The 22,414-nt window shown below is 34.1% G+C and overlaps 3 protein-coding genes across 4 annotated transcripts in view; 1 reads left to right on the top strand and 2 right to left on the bottom strand.

Moving 5' to 3' along the window:
• The window catches only part of LOC144452635 (EF-hand calcium-binding domain-containing protein 6-like), a 31,300-nt gene extending 27,395 nt beyond the window's left edge, over window positions 1-3,905 (top strand). For both annotated transcript variants that reach the window (XM_078143762.1, XM_078143760.1), the window contains 4 exons: window positions 176-338; window positions 770-854; window positions 1,256-1,376; window positions 1,763-3,905. In XM_078143762.1, coding sequence (XP_077999888.1) covers window positions 176-338; window positions 770-854; window positions 1,256-1,376; window positions 1,763-2,038 — 645 coding nt within the window. In that variant the 3' untranslated portion in view covers window positions 2,039-3,905. The remainder of the gene's footprint in view (window positions 1-175; window positions 339-769; window positions 855-1,255; window positions 1,377-1,762) is intronic.
• LOC144452852 (large ribosomal subunit protein uL1-like) overlaps window positions 1-18,701 on the bottom strand; it is a 418,633-nt gene extending 399,932 nt beyond the window's left edge. The window contains exon 1 of the mRNA XM_078144037.1: window positions 18,697-18,701. Coding sequence (XP_078000163.1) covers window positions 18,697-18,699 — 3 coding nt within the window. The 5' untranslated portion in view covers window positions 18,700-18,701. The remainder of the gene's footprint in view (window positions 1-18,696) is intronic.
• Window positions 12,421-20,672, bottom strand: LOC144452851 (SIN3-HDAC complex-associated factor-like). The gene is made up of 5 exons (XM_078144035.1): window positions 20,585-20,672; window positions 19,634-19,776; window positions 17,612-17,762; window positions 13,630-13,837; window positions 12,421-12,917 (listed from the first exon to the last, which is right to left on the bottom strand). The coding sequence occupies exons 1-5, from the start codon at window positions 20,670-20,672 to the stop codon at window positions 12,593-12,595; spliced, it is 915 nt and encodes a 304-aa protein (XP_078000161.1). The 3' UTR covers window positions 12,421-12,592.
• Between the last annotated feature and the right edge of the window lie 1,742 nt (window positions 20,673-22,414).

The raw sequence follows: 22,414 nt of genomic DNA, 5'->3' as shown, positions 1-22,414 counted from the left end.
TGGTTTTAGATATATTTGTTTTAAATTTGCATATATTTATAAAATATTTTGATAGTAAATTTGATTGGTTGTTAATTCCAGCAAGTAAATCTGATTGGTTGTTTATTCAGTCAAGAATTAATATTTGAATAATGAATTCTCATATTTAAATTTGATTGTTTTGTTCCAATTCTAGTCTGATTTGTTTGGCCGTCGTTCCATGACACCAATGGTGAATGCAGAGAACATAGAACGTAAACTCAAAGATAAGATTTATAAATATTGGCAAGATATTCAGAAATTATGCCGACTCAAGGACGAAGATGGAGCTGGTGAAATTGATATACTGGATTTTAGAGGTAAGATAGTGAAAAATTTGATGAAAATTTAGCAGAAAATGTGAAATGAAAGTTAGGCTGTTGAACAGATAACACTCTAAAGGATTAATTTTTAGTACATATTTGTCTTGCAAATTAAAAATTGCAGAGCTGGTCCTTCCAGCGTGATGAAAATGTAATCTGTGCACCTAGATTTTACAACTGTTTTGTTTATTTTGTTTGCAATCAATTTCCGAGTCTTTGTGAACAGCGCCCTCTATGTTGATGTATGTTTTTCTACTCTACCTGTGAGGGCACTGTGCAATACCTTCGCTTGGTAGCAGGAATACATTATTTCAGTTTTGGGCTTATGTGATGAACAATACTTTTATGTACATTCTGAAGTATGATCTTTTATCATAAATACAATGTTATGTTGATAACAACTTTCAATTTTTCTTTTAATATTTCAGATGTGATGGAACAGTTTCACCTTTACTTGCCAGTTGATGAATTCCGACAACTCATGATGAAATTTGATCTCAAAGAGAACGGAAAGTAAGTCAACAACCACCACCACCACCACCACAACAACAACAAGAACAACAACAACAACAACAACAACAACACTACCAACAACAACCAACAACAACAAAAACAACAACAACAACAAAAACAACAACAACATCACCATGTATAGCAAGCTCAGAAATTGAGCACTTGTATTTATCTAACTATGATTCTGTTTTATGCCTGTGGTGGCGCTCTTTATCAAACAATACCATTCTAAACTAGATATGCCTCAGTGGGGACGCTTTACTAAATCAGTCAACATCCACACATGCCATCCACAAAATTACAGAATCTCATCCCATTATGTTGTAGACGATGATAAGTTTCTTAAACTTTGCCAAATTTTGATAAAGTTGATAACTTTCATTTCATAATTTTGTTTACAGATTTAACTACAATGGTTTCCTACGTCATTTTGTGCTTCACCTAAAACCTATCCAAGAAGACGAAAACGAACAGACCGACAGACTATTGAACCGTAAAAAGATTCATCCGACAAAAATGATGGTAAGTAGATTTATGAATGTCTTAAAAAAATATTTGCGGTAATTATAACATCTGAGGACATTGGAGACCTGGTAGTGTTTATACCATGAGGGGCACCACCCTTATATTGGTATGAGTATCAAACATTATTGAAACTGTCAGAGAAAATATGGGGGGTGGGTGGGGGGGGGGGGCAAATGTACAAAATTGTAAAAAATTAAAAGAGTACTTACTGAAATGGTTGTCTTCACTCTCTAGATGTAGATCAGAGAAAAATGGCATTGTAGAATAACTTGAGTTTATGCAAATGAGGCTGATGACAAATTGAATGATGAAAAGTAATCAGTTTAAGACAGAGATCAGTAACTTCAACAATGTTGATAACTGCAATCATTATTTTGTTCCAGATGAAAGCTGGTGATGAGAGTGAGAGTCTAATGCAAGCCATGTTGAGAATCCGGGAATGCGTACTCCAAAACTGGAAAGACATGAGACGCTCATTCCGAGGAATCGATACGACCGCTGTCGGAATAGTATCTCCACTAGAATTCCGTAATATTCTCCGGCATTACAGTATCAACCTCTCGGAAGACGAATTCTTCCATCTTATGACATTCTACGACAAAGACATGTCTGGAAAAATATCATATAATGACTTCCTTAGAGCCTACCTGAAACAGTAGAACACCTGACTGATGTGCTTAATTGCTCAACTTTCAACTCTGACCTCTCAAAAGGTCACAATGGAAAGATTTCACATATTGACTCCTTTTTGAAACTTTCCAGCGTCATTACTACAAATGTTGTACAGAATTGGTTTTGTATTCAAACATTTCATATTTGTGATGTAATGAATTATTGCTAGAACTCAAGACTTTGAAAGAATATAGTAAACTGTTCTTACACTTGCAGATTGTCTGTAGACACTAGATTTTCATGTAGTTGGCACAGAGCCAAGTATACTTTGCCCTTTCAACTTTACAGCTTTGCATATTATTGGCACAGAGCCAAGTATACTTTGCCATTTCAACTTTGCAGCTTTGCATATTATTGGCACAGATCCAAGTATACTTGCCCCTTAACTTTGTCTGCAGCTTTCCATATTATTGGCACAGATCCAAGTATCTTTGCCTCCCTAACTGTTTGTTAATTTGAAAGGATACTGTCAAGTCCCTTATGTATGCAGTGTGGTAAATATACAGTCATATGATTTTACAAGATTCAAAATGTGCAGACTCCCTAGCTTACTAATATTCAAGTAGCTGTCTCCCTAGGTGTTTATTGATTCACATATTTTCCTCAATTTTCCTAATTCATATCTCAACAATTTACAATTTTTGTGCACTGTATGTTCACACTGAATTCTGCGAATGTATGCAGTGACATGGAGTGAATTAGGAGGGGGTGTACATCTCTGTTCTTGGGATTTGGGGGTTATTCAAAGTTTATCTACAATAAAATTTTACATGAAATTATTCCAGTTTCAGTCATTAACTAAATTCATAGAAGCTGAGAAAAACACTTTTTTTTTTCATTTGTAGCAAATTTTATATCCTGCTTTTATGCTTTGATGAATTCCATTACTCTATAAGCATCCCTAGTTCCAAACAAATTAATGTAGCAAGCATCCCTAGCTCTACACACATTAGTTAACTTCCACAAATAGGGATGACAAAATAATTTTTTCCCCTAAGTTTGTATTAATTTGCATATGGTATCCTTAACTCACTGTAAATTTACATATGGTATCCTTAACTCGCTATATCTTTCTACATTTCAGAATTCTTCTTGAGAATTCCTATCAAACTGAATTTTTCTCTATATTCAAAGTTTTAGATCTGTATTTGAAAAGTGTCGGTCTTAGGTAGGAAAAATACTGTAATTTAAATTTCATGAACATCAGTTTGTACGTATGATACAGTGGAGAGAAGATTTGATTAAGACACAAACAAACCAGCAGCAATCGTGTTGTGAGCATGGCATTCGAGGATTGCATTAAAAAAGTGCCTGAACAACTATGCAAATTTTACAGAATGAATTGTACAGAAGTGTTTTACTTTCAAATGTGTAAAAATTCATATATTGTGTGGATATATTAATAATTGCAAGGACGAAATGCACAGAATAATGTACAGCGCCCTCATACAACATAATAGGATTATTCTTTTGTTTTTTATGTTTTCCTGCATGACATGGGTTCTGTGTTGATTGTACACAATTCGAGATAAGGAAGGTTTTTTTCTGCAGTTTGAAATCCGTCCAGAACTTTCCTATAAAGTATCAGCATTATTGGTGATGTCATTATTTTAGAGTGTGTTTCGGTGACAATATTCAATAACTCATTTTTTTCCTGAGTGATGTTTTGATTTTAGCATTAGTTTGTTAGATATTAGCAAAGACCAAATTATGAAAAAATGAACAAAAAAGAGTGCGAAATCATGACAAAATGAAAGTATTATTTTAGAAATTACTTGTATATTTTGGAAAATTATCAAAAGTTTTGTTTGTATGTGTATATATGCATTTTTCCAGGTTTTATTCATTAATACAATTCATGCACAGCATGACAATAAAGTTGGTAAAAGTTTTGACATAAATCGTGTTTTATTTTTGTAATTTATTCTGAATGATTGTGTTTCAAGTTGCCTAGATCTGTATATATGTATGTGTGTGTGTGTGTATGTATGTATGTCTGTGTGTGTGTATGTATATATGTATGTATGTATGTATGTATGTATGTATGTATGTATGCATGTTTGAATGTGTATGCATGTTTGAATGTGTATGCATGTGTGTGTATGTATGTATGTATGTATGTATGTATGTATGTATGTATGTATGTATGTATGCATGTATGTATGTCTGTGTATGTATATACGTACGTACGTACGTATGTATGTATGTATGTATATATGTATGTATGTAGGTGCGTATGTACGTACATATGTATGCGTTGTGTCTGTGTTGTATGTGGTATGTGTGTGTGTGTTTGTACCCAGGGAGTGTTCACCAGAAGACTTTACATAACATGTAGTGTTCGCCAACTACATAACATACACATTTACAGCCAAAACAGGGAGTGCTTGCCAGAACACTGTCCACAACATTAGCTGTTAATGTATAATGTTTAGTACAATCTTCCGATGAACACTCCTTGTTTTAGCTGTAACAATAACACATAACAGCTAAATTTTTGTTTCAACAGACTTTATTGTTCAATGCAAAGAACAGATAAATATACACATCATGTTAAATACGGCATAAATATAATAGAACAAAAGAAGATGAGAGAGAAAAAACGACAACTTTCTTTTAAGAGAAATAGTCAACTTTCACAAATATATAGATAAAACAACTTCTGAAATAAGTTTAAAAAGATATACTATAATACAACATAAGAGTTTAGAACTATGATAATATCTACATTTACTGTACATTTTAGAACCTTAGTGTATGTCCCCTCTCAGTTGGGCATGGTAGATCACCCATGAAATAATGGTGAAGTCCTGGGCAAATTTACATAGTCAACTTTGACCTGTTGTTTTTTTCCGACAAAATTGCAAGATGGAACTAACAATTCCATCATGGCCTAGGGGGAACAAAATGTCAGCGGAAACTTGTATGGGTTTTTTCCAGGACAAAAAAGTGCTGTGTTAGCATCTGGTTCATAGCAGTGCCTATTTTGAATAAAATGTTAACGACAATTTTAAGAATTCTACAACCTCCACCAACAACCACAAAAAAGATCTATACATATCATTTTTCAATCTCGTAAAAAACTAAATTTTCTTTTCCATATACAATCTCAGTAATAGTATTTTCTTCTTTCATGATTTTTTCACATATAAATCTCAACTACACTACTCACTTTTCAAGTTTACACTTTTCATGACCTATGGTCAGCACCAACACTTTCCTAAAAATCACTTCCTGTTCGACAGTCACTTTTCTGTTCAAATCTACACTTTCCATAATAAAGCCATTTTATTTGCAAATTTTTCTTAGGAAAATCAAGCAATTTTTGTACTCAATTAAATCAAATTGTGATTGAATTTCAATTGATTTATCTTCCTCAGTGATTTGATATCAAAATAAACTCTTTCCCGCCAAAAAATTTCATGGCAAAAATTCTGAATTTTTGGGCGTAACTGTCACTTATCATTTCATATCAAAATAAATATCAGATTACAATCTGTTATCACAAAAATTCTTCTTATTTTGTATTATTGATTGACGGTAGATTTTTAGCAAGCAACACAGAAACGACTGGTATAATAATTGATGTCAGTTTAAAATATTCCCGCCAACATTTGTCATGACAAAAATTCTTGATTTTTATAACATTTAATTGATTTCATGTTAAATTTTCAATGGCCCTCAAAGATATTATGGTTATTAATAATTTGATATCAAAATAACATAACCATGAATCATCGTTTTGACAAAATTTGTGCTTCTTTCTGGAACCTTTTTTTCTCAAATACAAAATAAACCTAATCTTATCTCTAATCATTTTACAAAATCACAAAGTTCTGTACTTTCCAATGCCTCGGACCTATTTTCCCCATGGAAATAATGGTTTGCTCCAATTATGGTTTTGCAAGGTTATAGGTTATTCCATTTCAAAGATATAATGGAACGTCTCATAATCTTTTTCTTCATATTAATGGAAAATTCCAGTCAGACTTATTTCAAACAGATTGTGGTAAACGTGATGTCATTTCCTGCAAGGTTTTCCCATAAACCCTTGCAGGAAAATCAACAAACTGGCCGACACATGTCAAGTGCAGTAGTGCTTCTTTCTTAGATTTCAAGATTAATAAGTGTAAGGTGCTATTTGACCACCTACAATCATATGTAAGTTGATAGCAGAAAAAAGCCTGACGGGACTTTTCCTTTTAATATGAGATTATTGATGTTCACTCGCCTTACATGGACCATCAGGGAACAGTAGGCAATTTTCGTGATAAAATTCAAACCTAAGTGCCGACTTTGTACAATGCGATGTTACTCTCAAACTGTCTCAACATTACTACTTTCGTCCTGTAATCAGAAAATGATTACATATCTGAAAAATTACTTCCTTCTGAAAAAATCATGGGTGCAAAGTGGTCCTCTAATTTATGACAAAAGAATAACTATTTGAATATATTTACATACTTTAGCGACTTTAGAATCACTAGGCTCACCACTAACTGATTTCATCTCCACTACAATGCACCGCTGCAGTCTTTCAACCACCACTAGATGGCGCTGTTGCATGTTACCACCACTAGAGGGCACTGTTGCAATTTTCCACAACTAGAAAGCACTGTTGTAGTATTTTAAACAATTTTACAACAGCACTTGCAGTCCCCTACAAATAAACCTTAGCTTCTCAACAGCACCCGCACAGTAACCCTACAAAAACCATGGCAACTAAACAGCACCCTCATAGTTACCCTACAGAAACCATGGTAACTAAACAGCGCCCTCACAGTACTCCTACAAGTAAAAATGGCCACCACAACAGCGCCCTCACACAACCCTACAAGTAACCATGGCGATGAAAAACCGCCCTCACAGTACCCCTAGTAATAAACCTAACCTTCTCAACAGGTCTTGAATATTGCTAACTACAAGCAGGACGGGTATATGTAGGCTTTCTTTGTAAAACAGCTCACAAAAGTTTACAAAACGCGTAACAAAACAAGCTGTGGACTACAAATTTATCTCTAAGGCTAGAACAAAGGAAATGTTAAAAGTCTGAAAAATGACAATTTCTTTGTTCAAAGCCTAACACCACACTGTCAACTAAGAGCTCACAAAATGACACGATTTCTTGTTGATTATTGCAAGAAATAACAAATGCATAATATATTCCAACACCTCTACAACATCTCTACTGTACATACACTTGTAGACATTCTACTTCAAAAACTACAATCATCCATGGTTGCTAAGCAACAAAGAAACAAACTATCATCATCATCATCTATTTCGATGGCATGTGGTTATTTGTACAATGTATCACCATTTCTGATTGGCTGATTGGCTGATAAATTTCCCCTTTGAAAGCAGTTGCGGTAAATAATTTTTAAAACAGTATATTTGTTTAAATAAAAAAAATTCTCAATAAGTACATTCATGATTATGGAAAAGTTTTCCCATACCCCTTATGTTGGGCAAAAATAGTAGGTATTGAAATCGGTAACCTGCCTAGGTAGTCACAATGCATAAAATTTGTCACAGATTGATATAAGTCAATTCTATTTATACGTCATCTTTTCTAAAAACTTGATTGAATGTCTTCTAAAATTTGTGGAGTAAACATTTAACAAACACAACTGAAGGTGAGATAAAAGTAATAATGGCAAAGTCTTTGAAAAAACCCTTAATTTTCTATGGAAGTAACATTGGTTTAATCTGTGAACACAACTCTTGCATATCAATATCCTAATTAGCATATAACTAATTAATATTCATATGTTCAAATTCAAATCTCCACATACTTAATTTTCTATTGTAGTAACTCCGCTTTAATATGTGATCTTGTTGCAATGGAAACTTTGCATATCAATATCATAATTAGCATATAACTCATTAATATTCAATTATTTGAATTCACTTCTCTCTTTAATTTTCTATCGTCGTAAAACTTTTAATATATGAACTTGTGGCATCAGAAACTTTGCATATCAATATCCTAATTACATATAACTTATTAATATTCAAATTTGGAAATCTTCCTTAAAAATAGAAAATCTTGGCAGGAAGTGTGAATCAAGATGCCTTTCTGGACAGTAGGAGATTATAGCTGTCACCCCTACTTCACCAGTATTAGTTTCATCCACCATTGTACGGCAATGGTATCATACCCATATATCTATGATAAGAGGGGTGGTTTAAAGGTTGGTTGAGGACTGCCCTCAATATATGTTGCATATTGATCCTATAAGAACAGAATTTTTAGTAGTGAATTATTCATACTAATCATAGTACACTGCTGATGCAATGATTAGCATTTTGATTAATTTTAGCTTGCTGTATCAAAACCTAGTAAAAATATTACGATTTACAAATTAACGCTTGACATACAACAAAACTTCATATTTGGCATATTTGTTGCATAAGAAAACAATTTCTTAAGCAAGCATTGGTGTATTTCTTAGGTAATATGCAAATCACCCATATAATCTGTAGGTCATATGCAAATTTTTAATGACCTCAGATCCTGTCATAATTTATTCAAAATGGCTGCCAAGCAGTGCATTATTGATATCGAGATCATTTATATTCTGTGAAATAACATGGTGACCATTTTTAATTATTTGCAAAAGATGACACATTCTAAGCAAAGTTTCACAAAAATGTGAAATTTTTAAAACTCTCAGTGCCCAGGTAAGCTACAACCTTAATGCAAGCTGACTGCCTTGCGTTAAATATATTGTGATAATTGTGGTTGAACCTGACGTGAACCTGCATGCATCATAATATTAAAAAACTTTGGAAAAATATCATTGATAAATAAGTTTTTCACTGCTGTTTTAAACCCTGAATAAATTTATTTAAGCACACGTGGGTACAAGGAATTTGTAACTCTCTAGCACATACTAAAATTCTAACCGCTAACAAGAAAATAACAACTTGGAATGTTTTGTATGCTTTGGCATTATGGTTCACAGGTCAGATCAGTGAGACTAAAAGGTCACACATCCTGGTTATCTAGATCATGTGACTTGCTATCCAATCAGAGTCAGCAATTTACGCATCTTTAAAGAACCAGGCAGTGTGATCAATCATTGGTCACTATTTGTGGCCTTGTACCATATATGCACTTTGGGAAATTCACAAGTACTGTTTCTAAGTAACATTGGCAAACAATTTTCTTGTGAAAAATCTATGAACTATCCTATAAACTATGCTAACTCTAACAAAGTATTTGACAATTGCAGTCCACAAATGATTTCATTTGCTAAAAGTTTGATTCTAAAACAAAATATACTCTTGGTATATGGATGACTTAATTTATATCAATGTTAACTGAAATTACAGTCACATGGTGGTAGGTGAAATATTACTACAGTGGCAAATGAAGTCTCGACTTACTAAAACAAACACAAACTAACACTATTGTTCTTCGATTAAGTAGATTACACAAGTGGGTGATAGCAATGCCTCTGTTGTGCAGATATTATCAATCAAGATAGTGTCCATCAAGACTGTGCAAACGAGGGACGTTCCCAAACTGTACACAGCATTGAAGTCATCAGAAATGCCACCCTACTGTCAATATATACTCGTAATCAAACTGATGTCCACTTCATAATCGTAACAACAGAATTAGTTCACGTCTATCTTAGTAAACTGAAATCTCAATTGCCGCTTTAGTATTCATATATTTGATCTTGCATATCACATTGTTTAATAAGTCTACATAAGCCAAAGAGTTGGTAGGACAAATCTACACATAGCTAGGTCTTCTAACTTGTCTTTTTCACATTTGCCTAAGTGGCTTCATTTCGATCAAGAACTACCAAACTATGATATACATGTACTTGGCTCTCTAAGAGTAATACTAATAATGCCCTATCTAGGCTAATTTTGGCAAAACGCAAATATTTCAAAAAAATAAGTTTTTCAAACTGTTATTTCCCTCTTCCCCTTTTAAATATTTCTTTGTGATAAGGGCAAGGAAGACAATATTATTTCTTTTCTTTTTTCTCTCTAAAATACTCAAAAAATAGCAAGAATAAAAAATCTGTGTTTCTTATAAAAAGGCAGCAAAAGTCTTAGCTCAAATGTTTTTGATTTTGTATTTTTTTTTCTTTCAAAAGATATCTCTGTAAATAATAAATACTTTTTCATTTCTTACAGTACAAAATTAAAAGTTAAGTTTTCAAAATGTGTTCAAGTATGCTTAAAAAGACAATCTAGAGAGATTTGTATTAAATTAAAATCTTGTGGAGCTCACGACAAACTACGCCACCTGAGGTTATAGCACTCAATATTAGTTTGTACTCCATAAAATCATTTTTTTAGAAATGATTTTTTTTTTTAGAAATTCCGATGAAAGTTTCTTGCACAATTTTACTGTATTTTAGGTACTCCCAAGCAAATTATAATTGAGTTAGGCAGTTTGATGATATCAAAGAATGTATTGTTATGCAAATATTTCTGGTGGTTGTGATTTGAAACTTGACCGCCACCCTATACTGTATTTGGCAGATACACTTGCTGGGTCAAATACTTGGGCCATGGCCAATAATGGCCTTGGGAGAACCCTGATTATTAGGTGAAATGATAGGGGTGCACCCACTACTCTATAATGGCCTAGAGAGAACCCTGATTATTAGGTGAAATGATAGGGGTACACCCACTACTCTATAATGGCCTAGAGAGAACCCTGATTATTAGGTGAAATGATAGGGGTGCACCCATTGCCCTATAATGGCCCAGGTGAGCCATGATCATTAGGTGAAATCAGTAGATGCACCCACTACTCTGTATGGCCTATGGGAGAACCCTGATTATTAGGTGAAATGATAGGGGTACACCCATTGCTAAGGTGAGCCGTGATTATCATGTGAAAAGTCAGAGGGTGGAACCCACTACTCTATAATGGCAGAAGTACCCTGATTTTTAGGTGAAATTCTAGGGGTACACCCACTACCCTATAATGGCCTGGGGTAGGTGGACCCTGATTATTAGGTGAACCCACTATGGCCTGGACTATACCCTGATTATTAGGTTAAATCATAGGAGTGCACCCACTACTCTACAACAAACTGGGGAGTACCTTGAAAGTTAGAACAGGAGAAAGAGATAACGAACATGTAGTTGGAAGCCAAACAAATCAATTTGCATAGAGTTAGGGGGTAAATCTTTGCATAGCTATTCTAAAAATCCACTCTAATCTAGGGGGTCTAACCCTAATTCTTTCTGACATTAAAACTATATTGTGTCCCAAGATACAAGTTTTGTTCATTTTAAGTCGACTTTCTACCCTAGGACAATCACTGGATAATTAACAATTTTCAAGATTCCAATAGATTTGATATTGAAGCAAGATGAAATTTAGAAATATGTTATGAACATACTTGGGCCATCAAATACTCTATCCGAAATTATGTATTCAATGTGTAGAAATATGCACTGTAATCAAAAATAAGTTTTGGAATTGTAAGTTTGGAGGTTACCTTTTGTCTAGATATTGCTTCAATTAAATCTATGGGTATGCTTCGTGTTACTTCATTTTGTGACAAAATGCAATATATGTCACACATCTAATCTAAGCTAAGGTCAAAATAATTCTCTTACACCCTCAAATATCAACACCTGTCATTTACACCTGGATGATATCTGTATAGTCAGCTGCGTTGATAGTAAGAACATCTGGTTAAAAAAAAACTGACCAATCACAACAACTGATGAATTCTGTCAGCTGAGCTGACTACAACTGACCAATCACAGCAATTAACCAATCGAAGTGGCTGTCTTAGAACAGTTGGATTGATCTTTGCTAACCAATCAGATCAACTGTCTTAGAGCAGCTGAGTTGTTAGTAAGAACAAAGAATGCATTTAATTAACCAATCAAAGTGGCTGTCTTAGAGCAGTTGGATTGATTTTCTAACCAATCAGATCAACTGTCTTAGAGCAGCTGAGTTGTTAGTAAGAACAAAGAATGCATTTAATTAACCAATCAAAGTGGCTATCTTAGAGCAGTTGGATTGATTTTCTAACCAATCAGATCAACTGTCTTAGAGCAGCTGAGTTGTTAGTAAGAACAAAGAATGCATTTAATTAACCAATCAAAGTGGCTGTCTTAGAGCAGTTGGATTGATTTTCTAACCAATCAGATCAACTGTCTTAGAGCAGCTGAGTTGTTAGTAAGAACAAAGAATGCATTTAATTAACCAATCAAAGTGGCTGTCTTAGAGCAGTTGGATTGATTTTCTAACCAATCAGATCAACTGTCTTAGAACAGCTGAGTTGTGAGTAAGAACATTTAGTAGGTCGAATCAACAAGTGGACTTCCTAAAAATCTACAAACTATGAAATATTTTGATAAACTCTTGGCACTTGATAAAAAAAAGAGAAATAGGAAGAGAGAGATTTGTTTGTACTTTTTAGAATCAATTTGAAATGTCATGATTTCAGGTCTGGGGGTTTTATGTCTACAAGGACACTTAAGGTATTGGCATATCTCACTACTTCTAAGGATAAGTTAGGTCTAGTATGTGAGGGACTGGGGACTTAGTATGCTACTTGCGGCAATGCTCGAGGGATGATACTTGTACTTGATTTCACCTCTGGTGAATGGATTGGTCCACTGGTATCCATGGTTTCCATGGCTTCTGCCTTCATCATCATGGCATGTTCAAATTCGACATCAGGTGTTTTGGAAGTTGGTGAACTTGCAGCACTGCTGGTTTCTTCACTTTCTTCTCCTGCGGAGTCTCCCTTTGTGAAGGATGGTTTCTGCTTGTTGATGCACCCCTTGCAAGGTTTAAGTAGATGAGGGTCGACTAGTACTTCCCCTCTTGGTCCTCGGAATATGACACCACAACACACCTCCTCCCTAATTAAGAGAACAAATACAACATTTTAAAGACCTAATTTGCATAAATGGTCCATTCAATTTGGTTCAGACCGTGCTCAACTGGACACCAAAAGTATTTACAGTATGGCTACCAAAGCTCATTCTAATAAAATTTGTATTTAAAGTTGCTTACAAGTTACAGACATTGGCACAGACATATACAGACAGACTGCCACTTTGATGTGCCTATGCATCATGAGAGTCAGGAGACATAATATATTCATGGTTGTACAATGAATATTCATGAGCTGTTTATATTGAAGTGTATAAGCACTCAGATCTCATGAATATTCAGTGTGCAACATGAATACATTATTTCTGCTGACTCCCATGATGCAATAGCCCAAAGCAAACACACCCTGTAAATGCATAAGATCAACTAGATGTTTCTCTAAAATTAATTGTTGGTGATGTAAAATCATGAAATGACTCTCCAGAACCCATAGTTTATGAAATGTCTTTATTTCCTGGAGTGGTTTTCACCTTTAACAGAACACAATATTCTACTCTGGTTTTAAATATTTGTTGCATATGATAAAAACTTTTCGTCTCATCAATGTCAGGGCCGATAACATGAATGAATTATTTTAATTAAGATTTTAAAAAAATCTTTGATTTTTCTTCAGTACATTCTAGTTTTAGCTATTATCATACAGTCCATAAAACTGTGCAGAAGTTCTTTATAACTTACTTTTTCCAGAATGACAGGTCTAGGAATGCCCTGACGGACGGTGGAAAATCAAATGCAGTTTGGGAATCATGAGCCAGTCTCTTTCTCCGACTGCTTCCCGTTAATCCAGACACTCCATCATCAGAACTATCACTCGGAGTAGGACTGGGAATATTACCACTGGAATGACGGTGTCTAGATCTGGTGTAATCACAGCTGTCATCATTACCTATTATAGAATGGAATAGTCCATATTATTATGAGCAATAAGGTGTCTAGCGCTTGTGTAATCACAGCTGTCATCATTACCTATTATAGAATGGAATAGTCCATATTAGTATGAGCTATGAGTATGAATTGATAGTGGTGACAATGTCTATATTTAGTATAATCACAGCAAATGCCATAATATCTAAAAAAAATTAGAACAGTCCATCTTTTAGACAAGAATCTATTATCTTAACGGGGAGGAGGGGTGTGGGCACTGTGATAGTGTCATATGTGTCTATGTAATAATCCATACATTGTCATTGCTTTTATTTTTATATCATACTTATTATATTTCATAATTATCATATCATATTTTGATAACTATTAATTCATACATTGGCATTAAGTATGTTTTTGATATTTTGAATGTTGCTGTATACATTAAATTTTTGCATTTTTGTTCATCATGTGTAATTTGTGTATTTGTCGATATACTAACATTGAGTCAAACCAAACCAAATGTAAAATATACAAAAATGTATATATATACAAATCAGTGTGCCCTCTAAGCCAATTTGATGCACACAATTTCTAGTGGCGCACCAACATTTGGTGTTCCCCTACATTGTATCTCTTACTATATGGTGACTCACAAGAAGTGTCAGTTTATATATATACATATATACATAATCTCAAATATATATACATATATAAATATATATATATATATATATATATATATATATATATATATATATATATATATATATATATATATATATATATATATATATATATATATATATATATATATATATATATATATATATATATATATATATACACTCCAAAACACACCCACCCATACAAATACATTAACATACATTTAGGGTCATAAAAAGGACAGACTTTGTTCATTATGACAACACGTCGACATCATCGTACTTCTATGAGTATTAGAATGCAGACAGATTTGACAAGTCACAGTCACATCTGCATGAGTGGGAGGTGAACTTTAAACTTTGAACTTTAACCCTTATATACTTTTATACTCTCAGAATTACCAGACCTGTGATCAATTTTATGTTCATTCTTTATCAGATATCAACTTTTATTTTTATATTGCCGTCATGAAAATAGTCAACCATATAGAATAGATGTGGAAGTTTTCATTGATTCCTAGATATTAAAAATTATGACTACTTTCATCAAAATCTGTAGATTTTAATTAACATATTGGGTGCAGTTATCAAGGGGGAGGTAACTGAATTAATTTGGGGAGAACAAACTTATTATTGAGATTTCAATTCATCAGCTTGAGAAGACTATTTATTTTTGTGATAATTCATACTTGTAATTTTAAATTGAGATCATTTCTCTTCTTAAGATGAAACAGGTCTTCTCAGAATTGCAATGATGAAGATTACAAGAATGAGTAAATATGGGCTGTGTTGGTAGGGGGTGGGGTGGGGGTGGGGGTGGGGTGGGGTTGTGAAAACCGACTCCTATATGTAACAATCGCATCTTAACTTGAGAGAAATGAGTATGTATTGCATAATCTGTCCACTGTTCTACACTTATGCCAAGCAGTATGCCGATCTGATTCAGGCTTACACTAGGGGGTCTAATCATACTCCTACAAGTACTGAAATCTCCCTAGCTTGACAGAAATGTGTATGTAATTAAATCAGCCCTGCACACATGCCTATCCAAATCTGTTCATATTAGGGGATCTTAGAACATCTCATTATCTCTAACCTACCCTAGTGCTAACTCCCTAGCTTGACTACAGATATAATATATATATATATATATATATATATATATATATATATATATATATATATATATATATATATATATATATATATATATATATATATATATATATAGTTTTGGTAGTACTGGAACTCTTTCTTGGGTGTAACTCGGAGTTTCACGCATATTGCGATCATCAGACACTCTGAGCAAATGAAATGTTGTCATTGGTTTGTATACAGCTGGCACATTTACTCTTACTTAAAATAGTAATTTCTGTCGTACTTCTATGGCAAAAAAAGTGTCTGATGATCGCAATATGCGTGAAACTCCGAGTTACACCCAAGAAAGAGTTCCAGTACTACCAAAACTATTACGCTCTGCCACTGCGGTATAGAGCACTGTCTTAGCAGATACTCACCGAGTTATATATATATATATTACATTACATGTATAGAGACAGTCAACTGTTTGTTTGTCACTCATGTTGTTTCCTATAATACAGCCATGTTTTCCTTTCCACTTTTTCCCCACAGAAGTATAATAGAAATTACATGCTATTTTAAGTAAAAGTAAATGTGCCAGGGGTATACAAACCAATGACAACATTTCTATATGTTTTTCTTCATTACTACCTGCATAGCTATATACTCTATCTCATTAAGATGCCAGCCTAAAGTGCAGATCATTTGCATAAGTAATATGGGAAATGGAGGTCAAAGGTCAACCCACTCTCTAATTAATCAAAGAGTCTTGACAAGTAAAACATAAAAGTATAATATTTATGATGCAGAAATAATAGAAAATTGTCAATTGGAATCTATATTTTGTGTTGTGCTTCAAGACAGTCGATTTGATTTACTATGTGACGTGTATTTTAATGTCAATTAAGGTATATGTATTTTTAGTTAGCGGCTCTTTATTATTACATCCGCATAAGCTTTTTACTTTGGTATAGACATTTACTTAATAAAGGAAAGTCCAGTCAGGCTTATTTCTCTGCCTGTAGAATATTTGTATTGATTAAAGGTATCAACTTTCATATAATTTTGGGTGATAAAAATCCCTGGTAACTTATTCATCTTTGAAATCTTGTAATGAAGCTTTATTGCACTTGACATGTGTTCAGCCATTTTGTGTATTTCCTGCAAGGGTTTATGGGAAAACCTCTGGTGATGACATCATGACTTGACACGTGTTTGCCCATTTTGGGGATTTCCTGCAAGGGTTTATGGGAAAAACTCTGGTGATGACATCATGACTTGACATGTGTTTGCCCATTTTGGGGATTTCCTGCAAGGGTTTATGGGAAAACCTATAGTGATGACATCATGACTTGACATGTGTTTGCCTATTTTGGGGATTTCCTGCAAGGGTTTATGGGAAAACCTCTAGTGATGACATCATATTGACCGCAAGCTCAGTGTCCTGACACAACTTGCATTTGCTGTTAATGTGACATCATAAGAAGTAATGCAATACTTTCATTTTATTTAATGTTGAAATCTTGTAAAGAGGCCCTACTGTACGTGACAATTATTGTTCAGCCATTTTGGGCACTTCCTGCAAGGGTTTATGGGAAAAAATTTGGCGATGACATCATATTGACCATAATTTCTTAATCTTGACACTATTTGCATTTGCTGTTATCGAGTCATAAGGGGTTGTACATTGAAAGATTTTTTTGGTCTCATAATGTTCAAATGTTTTGAATTTGTTATTCATTTTAAATTTGTAAAGTAAAATGTGGTCAAGCTTTCTTTCCCCCCCCAGTTACCAGTAGGCAAGGTGTTCATTCGACTGTTCACAATCACTCACTCAGATCGCTATTTCACACAAAAGAACACAATTGTTTTTTTTTTTAAATTCTCAAATAAAGTGTGAAAAAACCTCAAGAGACTTGAGGAAGTCTAGGGAATACAATGCTTTTAATTACAGAAAGTGAAATGAAAATATGTAAATTACTACCAACAAGTCTTCTCTATTCAAAGACAAAGCCCCCAACACTACTGTGCTGTTAATTAATAAAACGTACCTGCACCATCGTCAGACTCTGATTGGTCACGTTTCTGGATTGCGAGTAATCTCCTGTGGCGTCGTTTCTTCAACGGCCTCTTGTTCACCTTGATCTTGTTTCTGTTTTTGTTTATTGCTTTGGTGCCCGGACCTGCCCTTGCATCAACAACCTACAAAACAGGAAATGATCAGATTTAATAAACAGCAAACACCTGCCAGTTTTGTAAAGTATACGGAAAGCAAACTAGTGTAAACAATTGTAACTGGAATTGAGTTCACCTGGCTAAATAGACTACCAAGCACAGTACTTAAATTCAAGCCCAGCTGGTGGAGGCTTACAATGTATTTAGTCTAACTACACACACTGTACATCGTGAACATCGTAGGCCAAACTGCACATCATCCAAAGTCCCCAGACATCTACACAAGAACCACCCAGGTCATTCATTCGACCCTGACAATGTTACAATTTTGGGTTGTGAGTCAGATTGGTTTAGAAGGGGGATTAAGGAAGCTATTCATATTCGGACTTTAAAACCATCCATGAACTGTGATGGGGGACGTTACCAACTTCCGAGAATTTGGAGCAATTGTCTGAAGTCACGCATGAGTTGTAACTTCAGAAAATACTGACGAAGCCATGGTGGATATCTGGCAAAAGCTTTGGTGATCGAGCTAATTGTAAATTTCAGTGCAATACGAAGTTAAATCCATTAACTTATACACCCACTGTCTGTATTGTGTATAATTATTTTTCAAACGTCTGAGAGATATGTGAAAACTGTGATCTAATCAGCCATCTTTACAGAAAAGATTAGCCTATGTGCTTCAGTATATCTATCTACCATAATCAGAGGATGATGGGGGGTGGGACGCAGTGAATGATTTTAGAAAAGTGTGAAGTCAACCCAATATACTACAGTAATACTATAGCAATGACATGTGGGTTAATTGTTGTGTGACCTCATTGAGTTCAACCTTTACTATGACAATGACACTAGGATGACCTCACCGAGGTCAACTTGTACTATTTAGCAATGACAAAATGGTGTAACATATGTAACTTAAGGTCAACTCAACATTAGCAATGACATATACAGTGTTCATCTTGGCTAATTCATGTACAAATATAACATTTTCATTTGTTTATTTATTTTTATATTTTCGCTAAAATGATGGGGTAATATTTGTAAATTAAAACTGTCTGGGTGAAGACAATATGTTTACATAAATTCAAGACAAACCACAGGCTGAATCAAACACTCCACATATGGTTTGAGATGTGGTCAGACCACACAGCTGTTATGATACAGCACAATACATAGATACATATGGTAAAACCACAGCTGATCACGCAAACATTGCACATATGGTTACCACAGCGATATGAGTCAGTCAATGACAGTTTATGACACTAAACTCGTTAAGAGGTGAATACACAGGATAACCTTGTTTCCTGGTATATTCCAGGCAATCAATGGACCCCACACATTGAATAGGAGTATGTCTGTAGTGTACCGTAGCTCTACAAATCGTGTAAAGGAAGTAACGATATCACTCCCTCCCTCCAGTATTTCATTTCCTACCTCAGAGATATATTTGAAGAAGACATTATAACTAATAAATGTATGTTTTCAAATATGATGTATTTCACAGAGCAGCTGTTGCATGGATTTGATTAAAAGGAAGATTTGTCATCAGTAATACATGCAGAGCTATATACAATATTCATTTTTCAATAAGCTAGTTTCATACCACCTGTATCTGACTCTCTCCTTTTCTCTATATTTCGTTCCATCATGCTAAATTTTAATGTAATCTTTCAGCATGCATTGTCATCTCTCTGCTCTGTGTCATATAGCTCAGTTATCTCTCTCTGTCTCTCCAAATGTATTATACATTCGTTGTCATCTCTCTATGTGTCTGTCTGCCTGTCTATGTGTGTCTGCCTGTCTGTCTCTGTCCCCCCCCCCCCCCATTTATACATTCCTTGCAGTCTTTCTCTTACCCTCCCCTCCAATAATTCCCCCTGGTTACTCACATGATGCCAATTCCTCTCTGTTCCCTTTGGCAGTTTCTTCCATCTCTTTACCAACAAAACACATGCATTACAGATTTCTCCAGTTCTCTTCTCTGACTTCAACTGGAAACATTGCTCAAAGTCTGCTTCATATTTCTTGCTATCTGTTGATCAAAAATTAAAAAATAATCAATCAATCAATCAATCAATCAATCAATCAGTGAATTTATAAAGCATCAGTTTCCACTACGATGTAGAGTTCAGAGACGCTGTACAGTTAGAATGCTCTGGAGAACACATATGTCTTTAGGTTCTTTACAGATTATCAAAATAATCAGAAATTTGTTCCAACAAAATTTGTTAATTAAAATGAGATAAACGCCCTCAAATTTTATTTTTGATCTATACTTATAAAGACTAGATTATGAAACCGCCAGTCCACTTCCCTTAAAATTATTGAAACAACAATTCTTATTTTTTTTTGGATATTTCCGTATATGTTAATTGTTATGTGCAGTTTAAGCATCATTTTAGTTACTAATCATAGAAGTTATAATTCTTTATCAATTGCTACCAAAATTTGTTTTAAAAGTGGTCGAATATTCAAAAAATTTGCAAAAAATATGTATTTGATCGATACATGTACATAAAAAGTATTGGAACAACAATTCTTGTTTTTCCATAAATTTTAGGTAAAGTTAAATATCATTTTAGGTTGTAATTAAGAAATAAAAATTTCATATGAATTGCTACCAAAATTTCACAATGTGATAATTATTTGATTGAAACTTTTGTCAAAATTATTTGAACAAATATTCTTGTTCTTGTTAAATTGTAGGTGCATTCAAAAATTATTTTGGATGGAAATATGAGAAGTAATAGTTTTATATTCATTGCTATCAAAAATTTGTCTGAAAATCAGACAGATATTAAAAATTTTGCAAAATATGTTTTTGATCAGTCGGTACTTACCAGTAAATCTCGAACTTGAAGACTTGGCTTTACAGATACAACACCCACTACCGCTACGATACACCTTAGGCTTATGGAAGCTGAACATTGTGATAGCTTGCTTGCTGCTTACATTATATTACACAACTGGAAAACGATAAAGATTTGGGTACAATTAGTAAAAATACGACTTTAAAGCAAACATTCTTGAAAGAAGAATGTGAGACTACAATCCGACAGAAAGAAACACAGTTGTCTGGTGGAGTGCTAAAAAAAATTGGTCCCAAAAAAATTCAATGATCCTATCTAATCCGTATGCTCCACTGATAAGATAGCACTGATTTGAGAATGTGGGATTCAAACATAGGGCTTTAAATGAGTTAAACAAATTTTGAAACGATACTAAGCCTGCAGACTGGAACAAGTGAAATTTTGCTTACGCTCAAGCCAGGCATTCAGACATGCAGCATCTGGTCATGCTATCAAGATAATAACGTTACATTGGAACAATGCAAACTCTGACTTTCAAGAACTGCCTCATCACTGAATCAGTTCCTATAAATATACTTGAATCAGCATCTTATTTGTTTTACGTGGGGATTTTACGGTGACCTGTCCTATTTTATTAAAAGCCAAGACCATCTAGGCACTACAAAACCCATTCACATGCCTGATTAGTAACAGTGAATCATTTCATTCCATCTGACAGTTACTATGGCAATCCTCAAAGGTGACCATTTATGGGTACAATGCTGAACCGTTTCTACTACACATTATGACTAAAGTGCAGTTCATGTGAATGATGCAAAAAAAAACCCCCGGAATTCAAATTTCCCACCATTTTTATTGGTGCCTAGTTGTTGTCTGCAGAAGTAGTTCATATAATTTATAGGTTGTCTGATTCAATAGTGTACAGATTATTCAAACAATATGTCAAGAACTGTGCAAATAGACACAGTCTCCGACACCTGCCTTTTGAGTACTACACTTTTTCCTTGTGCAATATTTGATAAAATTGTGTCGTTTTCTCACTTTTTTGTAAATCTGAAATTCATTTTGGACCAGAGTCGTAGAATTGTCACTTTTTCTCAAATTGACATCAAAATTATGGCCTAAATCTACAAAATTTACAAAATTATCAAAAAAGGGAGCATTAGCTTTTTTCATCATCCTTCATCTGAGAATAAAGAAGCTAACTTCAACATTGCTCTTTCTCTGCCAGACAGTGTGTGGGAGTAACAAGCACAATGGATATCAAACCCTATACCATATAAGGAAAATACGCACAAAGAAATATGCAAATTAGGTCTAAATTGTTCCTTTTAATCACGTATACACTGCAAAACTGCTTTTTTTTTCACTCTGAATGTCAAAACCAAACAAGTGGCATTAAAGAGTTTTATTTGAGAACAGCTTTTCCTGTATTTCAGTCTTAAAATTGAAGCCGCAACGAAAGATATGTTGTGTTCAAAAATAAGACGATTTATTTGATTTATCCAGCATTTTCATTTACAATGCAGAACTGTTTTTTTTTTCTTTGTCTAAAAACGAATCAACAGATTTTTTTAAAAACCGCTTCTTCATATTTAACCATGTTTGTGCTGGAATTAATTATTCCGAATATACTACTTGTCACGTTTGACTTGTTTTTCGTAGTTGATGGTGAGTTGATGATGTCATGCATGTATTAAGCCATGTGATCAATTCACCATCTGTCAGATTTGACTAAACCAGAGAATGGTGTAACTTTAATTTCTTTCTGTTTTCAAAATAAACAGGCATGTGATATTCCTCTGATTTCTACCTGGCATACGTTTAAATAAGTAAACTCCAGACTACAAATTTCGTGTT

This window comes from Glandiceps talaboti, chromosome 23 (assembly GCF_964340395.1).
Source record: "Glandiceps talaboti chromosome 23, keGlaTala1.1, whole genome shotgun sequence".
In the NCBI taxonomy this organism is placed as follows: domain Eukaryota; kingdom Metazoa; phylum Hemichordata; class Enteropneusta; family Spengelidae; genus Glandiceps; species Glandiceps talaboti.
The sequence above is the reverse complement of the archived record's forward strand: the minus strand, read 5'-3'. Positions and strand labels throughout refer to the sequence as shown.